Below are 8,364 nucleotides of genomic sequence, written 5' to 3'. Positions count from 1 at the left end.
CAGTATGATACTCGAATGTAGACAACAGCATAGATTGCACAGTTGATGTACTACTGAATACGTTGTTCTGCTAATTTATGCTGTCTAAACCACGGGAAAAACGTGTGGAAGCTGTTAAATCATATTGAGAAGGACTTAGTCAGCAGGAAAAGGTGCAATATTTTGACAAACTAAAGTTAATATGTGGTAAAGACATGTACAAGCAGTTTTAAGATACTAGCCTAATATTTCACCTACCTGACCAGAAATGATAAATACAAATACGAAGGTTGTCAAGATTCTTGCCCTGGATATGCTGGTTCAGTTTGACCAACCACAAAATTTTTTTGCACTCTTCTCCTTGATTTGTTATAACTTCTGGCAGTCTATAGTACAGGTCTGACCAATTAGTACAGCTCAAAACATGACAGCAATTGACCATTTTTAGCAGCAATAATCAGCGAATATGCAAGTTTTGTTCGGTTCAGTGGCATTGTTTACGCTCGTCATTTCAACTCACCGTAAAACTGTAAGGAAAATTCGGTAAGGTAATGGTTTAAGAGATATAAGCTTCATTAAGCTTTAATAATTTAATTTAGATACATTTTCATTATTGTTGACAATCATTACACAATATATATATTTACAGGTCATTATGAAATATCATTATAATTTACAGGATTTTATACAAAATTGCCTGACAGATGCCTTGATTGTATGATCCAGATCCTTCACATATTGTTAGTGAACTGAAGTGATAGTTACCATAAATTTCAAGAGTAGCAATGATCGGTTTCTTGCTTAAATTCAACTGGTGCGCTTTGAGGCCTTTGAAAAAGATTCAGATCCTTCGCCCAATTTTTAAGAAGCAAGAAGTTATTTTTTCATCAACCAAAGTCTTTGACATTAAGAAATCTAATACACCAAAAAAATACGTTTAAATAATGAACCATAACATTAACATCTGATATTATAACTATTGAATCAGAAAGTTTCTTTTTTACCATGATGTAATATCAGCTACTAGTTTTCAACTTATATCTATCGATAGTGTTAATGGTTTACAGATATATTGCGTCTTTCTTCGTCCAACAGAAACACTCGCGAGATGTCAAACAGCCGTTTCCCCCTCAGCGGCTCACCACACAGAGTTTATACAGTGTAGAGATGAGGACTGTTTAGCATTTACACGGCCTAGGTGCTGTTGACACAGCCGGAGCGGACAGCGAGTCCAACCACCAGGGTAATGGTCCATGTCAGTCCGTCCTTTTCCGCGGGATCGCACGTGTCCTTCGTCGTGGCCCAGCCTGTTCGTATTTCCCCTGCATCAGATAAAACCTTAGTTTTAATAGGGCTGAGTTTCCTTGTTGGCCCAACATCGAAAAAAACAATAGTAAAAGGACCTGTTGTGAAAATACCCTGTATGGCTTCCTGACAGTGTCTTTGCATTGCATCCTGCAAACTCATTTGAAAGAACAGAAGAACCTTTAAAGTGTCAAATGAAAATGCATTGTGCTCCGGCTCTCTGCAAGAGATAAAGAAAACAAACCAAAGCATGCTTTTAAAAGATATCTGATATACAGCTTAACTATAGGAAAATAGACTTTCAAGACCGACTCCTCTCGACTCCTTTTGTAAAGCTTTCGTGGATGCAGTTGGCTACGAAGTAAACATATACTAACGCAAAAAACAAATCCTTAAAATATATGCAAAGACAAGCATAAATATTTGATCCACAGAGTAATCTACATATGACAAATATAAGTGGTATATCGAAACTCTGGAACAAGCCCTGTACTGCGTGTTTTTTTTCTCCGGTTCCGCCGCCGATGTGTTTCCTCAATGTCTTTAAAATGAAAAAACGAAAGAGTCGTCCTGATATTTTTTTTTTTTCAAACGTTGACCGTCTTTCCTTAGTCTTTCCGCTATATATTTGAAATAAATCAGCAAAAGGTGTATTGTTTTGTTCTCTTTTTTACTCTTCTTTGTTTTCTTTTTTGGTCCGTTCCGCTCTCCGGATCCTTTTAATGGACGTAGTAAAGCCAGTAAACTATGTTGAAGAAGGAAAACACGGTGGGGAAGATCATCCTCGACCACTTGTCGATGGAGTTGACGTCGGACAGGTCCGGGATGTTGACCTTGAGCTGGGAAGCCCGTCTCCTGAGCCTGCTTTTCTTCTGGGTGGCATGGCGCTCCAGGGCGCTGTGGCCGTAGTTTTGCCGAGCCATGGCCGCCCGGCGGTACTGCAGGGTGGAGCTGTCGTAGGCTAGCATGGTGCTGCGCGGGTCGCCCAGACCCCGGGACAGATCGGACGGGCCCATTTCGTTCTTCATCTCAACCGTGGTCAGCCGGATATCGTCGGGAGTCATCTGGAGAGAGAACAAACGCTGTAGGATCAGATCTGGTACATGATCAGCTACATCACAGAAGAGCCCTCTAATACACTATATTTTGCAAAACCAGCATTTTTCTGAGATCTGTGGGTGAGATATTTTCAAAAAATCTCTGTTTGCCTACTGAACGTCGTCTTTTTGAATCACAGACCGCAGGCTAATGCTGTTTTTCCACAAGTTGAAATGATGCACAATGATGGATTTCATGAGCTAGATGTTGAAAAGAAGTGGACTGTCCCTTGAAAACCATGATGAATGCAGTACAACCATAGTTGGCAAAAGACTAAATGAATCATCAGCAATAGTTACACTGCACTTATAGAAAGCTGTGGAGTAAAGCTTTTCAGGCAATAATATCCAGGATTATTTCCGAATTTCAACCATGGCATGGTTAAAATTCTGTCTGCGTATAAAATCAGCCAAATAAATGCAAATAAAAAGGCAAAAACATGAAGGCAAAAGTCTAGATCAACAGTGAGGAGTCAGGTTGCAAGAGATGGAGGTAAGGAAAGGCCGGGGCAGGAAGGAAAGCATTCGCTCGCTTTCACTTTCCACGATAACCCTACTAAAACATACGTTTTATGCTTACATTTTAAGCATTGTTATATCTTAAGCTGCTCACTAATCAAAATTACCCTGCTTATGTGGTTTGCTAACTGCTAATGCTACTTTCAGGCTAGTGATACAACAATTTATCAGTATATATGTTCATATAATTTAGATTTTATCAACAATAACTGTTAGTTCCCCATTTTGTTGTTCACCAATAGATCTGTTTTGAACATTCAATAGGGTAAATATTGTAAAACAGAAGTTTAATTGCTTAATTTTAATCTAATTTGATATCTCAGATGCCTTAAATTTATATAATATACACTTATCTGCATTTTACTGACAATCACTCACTTGGTTTTTATGTAGACAATAACCTTTGCTATAAAAAATATATATTCAGCACTCTAAATGTCCTGAAAATGAAGGCTCGTTCACACCAAGAATGATTACTATAAAGAAATCTACTGTATAATGCTAATTCAATTAACTTCTGATATATTAAATATTAGATTGTTACATATTTAAAGCAGCATGGATTCTGATTGGCTGCCATCTTTTTCTTCTGCAATGTTGGGGAAAGTTACTTTTAAAAAGTAATGCATACAATATTGAGTCCCTCCATTAAAAAAAAAAGTTACAAATTGCGTTACTTAATTACTTTTATGGAACGTAATGCATTGTTATTTTTGTGTTACTTTTTGTCAGCTGGCCTGGGCTCTAATATTAGTTTTTTTTTAACAACAAAGAACCCAAAAGTTACATTTTTGGCAACCGTACAACAAAGTAAACAAAGTAACTTGCATTACTTGTTTGAAAAATTAATTCAGATATTTAACTATTCATTGAAAAGTAATGTGTTACTTTAATAGTTACTTAAAAAGGAAACTCGTTACTTGTGATCTGTTACCCCCAGCACTTTACGTGTCATTCTTCTTCGTTGTTATTGTAATAGCTGTAGTGTGGACTACCCTGTATTCTCACAGAATTAGAATGATTATTAAAACTTACTAGAGTTATCCTCCGTGGTGTGAACGGGCTTTTAAGCTAATAAGCATCCACTGCACGAAATGCTACGCTCGGCGATCGAACGGGAATGGGCGTCTGGGAAAGAGGCTCGGGTGCAAACGGTAACTGAAAAAAGGGCAGGACAACGTAATGGTGGAAATGATGATGGCTACCATCATTACTCTAAAGGAAGAAGAACAGAAAGTCATCCAAAGAAATCATAATAATCAAACAAAAAGAGCTGGGGTGTGTTTACTTCTGGTTGGTTATCGATGCAGAGCCATTGCATTTTTTGACTTCAGGTCAAATATTCAGTACCTTAAGTCTTTGATCGCCTAGTCCTAATGCTGCATCCTCCGCAAAGATCGGATCCCACATCGATTCATACCCGTCAATTTCCCTCTGTTTCATTCTGGCATAGAGAGCATCGTCTCTCTGAACTACACTTCCCACCAACCACTGCAAGCATACAAAATCAGCACTGTTACAGAGGTCGGCCGCACTCAGAGAGAGACACAACTCTTTCAGTGAGATTAGAAGGAAAGCCCTAGAGGCTCCGCCGGGCCGCGCGCTCGGACGCGGCCCGCCCGGCGCGAGCGAGTCTGTTGTTTACAGCTAACAAAAGTCTGCGCCGATCTCCCGGATATTTCATCACATGTTTCTGAGGGTAAAAGCCCATTAGGTTGCGGGTTGGTGAACAAGCTTACGCCAGTGGAAAAAACACAGCTATACATCCGGTGTTTTAACAGAGCACTGACCCTGAAAGGACACAACATATTACCTCAGAGAACCGAGCACCTACTGACCAGAGGCCTTTGTCAACAAACCCCGTGTGTGCGGGCAGCTCGGCAGTACCTTGTTGGGGTCGGGCCTGAGTTTCTCGTTGTTGGCCGTGGCGGCTTTCCGCCGCCTTCTTCTGCCGCTGAGGGCCTCTCCCGAAGAAGATGTAATTGACGAAGGCGTACTCCAGCAGCGCCAGGAACACAAAGACAAAGCAGCCCATCAGGTACATGTCTATGGCTTTCACGTAGGGAATCTTGGGAAGGGTCTCTCTCAAGTGAGTATTAATGGTGGTCATGGTCAGCACCGTGGTGATACCTGGAGTTCAAAGAAAGCGTTCAGGCATAGTTAAGAGCAGTACTGTGCAGCTGAAGTCACTTGCAGCTTTATATAACAAGAGAAGTGAGACGTAATTATCCGCCGAGCGCCGACTACGAGCTGCCAACTAAGCAATTACAGAGGTTATTCATGTGTCATCTTCCAACTCAAAACCATTATGAAAACTTTGACAACAGTCAACTCCAACACAATGTGCTAATGCAAATGCGAATCGAAAAGACGTGCTGCGAGCTACTGCGCTTCCAGAGAGAAGCATTAAAGGAGAAGTCCACTTCCGTAACAAAGATTCACATATAATGTACTCACCCCCTTGTCGTCCAAGATGTTCATGTCTTTCTTTCTTCAGACGTAAAGAAATTATGTTTTTTGAGGAAAACATTTCAGCATTTTTCTCCATATAATGGACTGATATGGTGCCCCGATTTTGAACTTCCAAAATGCAGTTTAAATGCGGCTTCAAACGATCCCAAATGCGGTTGTAAATGATCCCAGCTGAGAAACGTTTGGTTATTTTAATAAAAATAATTAATTTTGAAGTTCAAAATCGGGCCACCGTATCAGTCCATTATATGGAGAAAAATGCTGAAATGTTTTCCTCAAAAAACATAATTTCTTTACAACTGAAGAAAGAAAGAATGTGAATTTTTGTTCTGAAAGTGAACTTCTCCTTTAATAATTTTACAGATTTAGAGATTTGTTTGCTCTAACATAACACGCCTCACAAAGTTCTTGTAAAATCAGCAGAACCTCAAATTTTGCAGCTTCAATGTAAAAAGAAATAAATAATTGAGAAAACTTTAAAAAAATAGGCAACTTGATGCAGTAAGATTTTTGAGTTCTCTCAACAATAGTTTTTAAGTTTTTCTCAGTAAACATACTTTGTTTAGTCAACATAAATGTGTTTGTTCATGCAACGCTGACTGTCTAATTTTGCTGATAGAAAAAGCCTTCTAACAGCAACTAAAACAACAATTGTGACCCTGGACCACAAAACCTATGGGTCAATTTCTTAAAATTGAGAATTATACATTATCTGGCTGAGATACAACTATTTGAATATCTGGAATCTGATGGTGCAAAAAAAAAAAAAAAAAAAAAAAAAATCAAAATATTGAGAAAATCGCCTTTAAAGCTGTCCAAATGAAGTTCTTAGCAATGCATATTATTAATTAAAAATTAAGTTTACAGTAGAACATTTACAAAATATCTTCATGGAACATGATCTTTACTTAATATCCTAATGAATTTTGGCATAAAAGAAAAATTTTGACCCATACAATGTATTTTTGGCCATTGCTGCAAATATACCCGTGCTACTTAAGACTGGTTTGTGGTGCAGGATCATAATTACTGTTGTTGAGGTAATTTATTTTTTTATGTGTCAATTTTTTGTTTATTTACAAATGACACAGTAAATTGTTATAGAAACCTTAATGGATAACATGTCTAATTTGTACACAACATTGTCTACATGTTTGTAAAACATCCAGCAAACAGATAGAAGTGGTTGAACATTTAAAACTAGACACACAAACCTCAAGAACGTTTGCAATCAACAAATGTTAAATGTTAGATGTGTTCTTTACATCACAGTGCAACAAATAACTAACAATAATGACAAAACAAACAGTTTAAACTAAGTCAGCAAACAGCAAAACAATAATCCTATAACAGTAACTGCCTGTATTCATGCTGCAATGCATGCTGGGAAAAGCACTCACAAAGCCAAACATTTCAACATTTCAACAATTTGAAATTCTTTGTTCAGACAACTGACTAGTTGGGACAACATTTGGGGTAATTTTGTTGGTCTGACAAGGGTTTTTATGTTGTTTCAAGAAAATATCTTTTTGTTTGTTTTTTGTATTTGAGACTCAAAATGTTTCCAAAAGTGTAAAATATGCATTTGCATTTTTTACAGTGTTGTTAAGGCTATTGCTAAGCAATCAGGCTGAAATAAAACCATAAAACCATACACTTACAGTGAAGGAGGGATCTTCAGTACAGTAAATCAGTATTTTTTTTTTTTTTACAATTAAAAAAACTGCTTTCTATTTGAATATTTTTTGAAATGCAATTTATTCCAGTGATCAAAGCTGAATTTTCAACATCATTACTCCAGTCTTCAGTGTCACATGATCCTTCATTAATCATTCTAATATGCTGATTTAATTGGAAAACAGTTGTGCTGTTTAATATTTTTGCTGAAACAGTGATACATTTTTCAGGGTTCTTTTGAAAGTTCAAAAGAAAATTATTTATTTTAAAGAGAACTTGAAATATAAATATCTGTCACTTTTGATCAATTTTATGCATCCTTGCTGAATAAAAAGATTGACTTATTTTCTAATGTATTATAAAACGGTGCATATGTATTATAAAATGTCAAATCTATTTTTTTTTTTTTGATGGATTTTTGCCTCTAAGATCACCTCCAACCATCTGCCAAATTAGTCAAAGAACAATTCATCAGCATTCCTCCCAAATTCCCAAATGTTTAATTTGTTCATCATCATCTCTGGTGAAATTCACACATACATAGCAAACACGTTCAGTGCAGAAAGCTCAATCAATTCATTCTGAAGCCACGTAGAGAAAACGAGATGTCGAGTCTGTAACAGAGCTGCTGTATTTCTGTTTAAACAATACAGCAAGGTTGAGACATGTGTTTGCTTGTCACATGCCCCTCACTGCAGACAGATTCATTCTGACAAGTTCACCCAAACACAAAAGGCCCGGCTCCCTATCATCAGTGATCTATTCTCTGCCGTTTCCCCCCCAAGTATCGGCGTCAGAAGAAGCCATTTTGTCATAATGGCAGGAACATGGCCCTGGACATAAAACACGTCAGTAAAGAGCGACCAGAGGAAAGTTTGTCAGCTTAATCAGCAGTAATACATCAGCGCAGATCAGCAGAGGCTACAGAGCACTCCTAATAGAGTTTGGAGCGGGAGGGAGGGGAGCACTGGCAGCGCCGCTTCTTCACTGGAGTGAGGCAGATTTAAGACCCACTTGAGTCCAAGCATCATACAATTTCATTTGCAATTTGAGCCTCCTCTTTTGGAGCACAGGCAGGTACTGCCCGAAGGAAAGCACAACCGCAATATCTAGTTCCTCCCACGCAGCAATGAGAAAAACTGAAGAGCAAATGGAGATTCATCTCGTGATTGTCTCCTCTAGAGTTTCAGATGTTTTAGAATTTTTTAAACATTCAAACATTTCTCACACTCGTCTCAACAAATACTACAAGAAACATCTGAGCAAAGGACCTCATCTCTTGAGAAATGAAAGAGTAACCTCTAAGCAATTCTCC

At 38.1% G+C, this 8,364-nt stretch overlaps 1 protein-coding gene across 1 annotated transcript in view; it reads right to left on the bottom strand.

Annotated features, from left to right (window-relative positions):
* Positions 1 to 534: 534 nt before the first annotated feature.
* The window catches only part of gabrb2a (gamma-aminobutyric acid type A receptor subunit beta2a), a 55,151-nt gene continuing 47,321 nt past the window's right edge, over positions 535 to 8,364 (bottom strand). The window contains 4 exon segments of the mRNA XM_051127151.1: positions 535 to 2,348; positions 4,251 to 4,391; positions 4,788 to 4,836; positions 4,838 to 5,030. Coding sequence (XP_050983108.1) covers positions 2,004 to 2,348; positions 4,251 to 4,391; positions 4,788 to 4,836; positions 4,838 to 5,030 — 728 coding nt within the window. The 3' untranslated portion in view covers positions 535 to 2,003.

Source organism: Labeo rohita, chromosome 14 (genome assembly GCF_022985175.1).
Source record: "Labeo rohita strain BAU-BD-2019 chromosome 14, IGBB_LRoh.1.0, whole genome shotgun sequence".
NCBI classification, from domain to species: Eukaryota; Metazoa; Chordata; class Actinopteri; order Cypriniformes; family Cyprinidae; genus Labeo; species Labeo rohita.
This window is presented reverse-complemented; position numbering and strand designations above follow the sequence as displayed.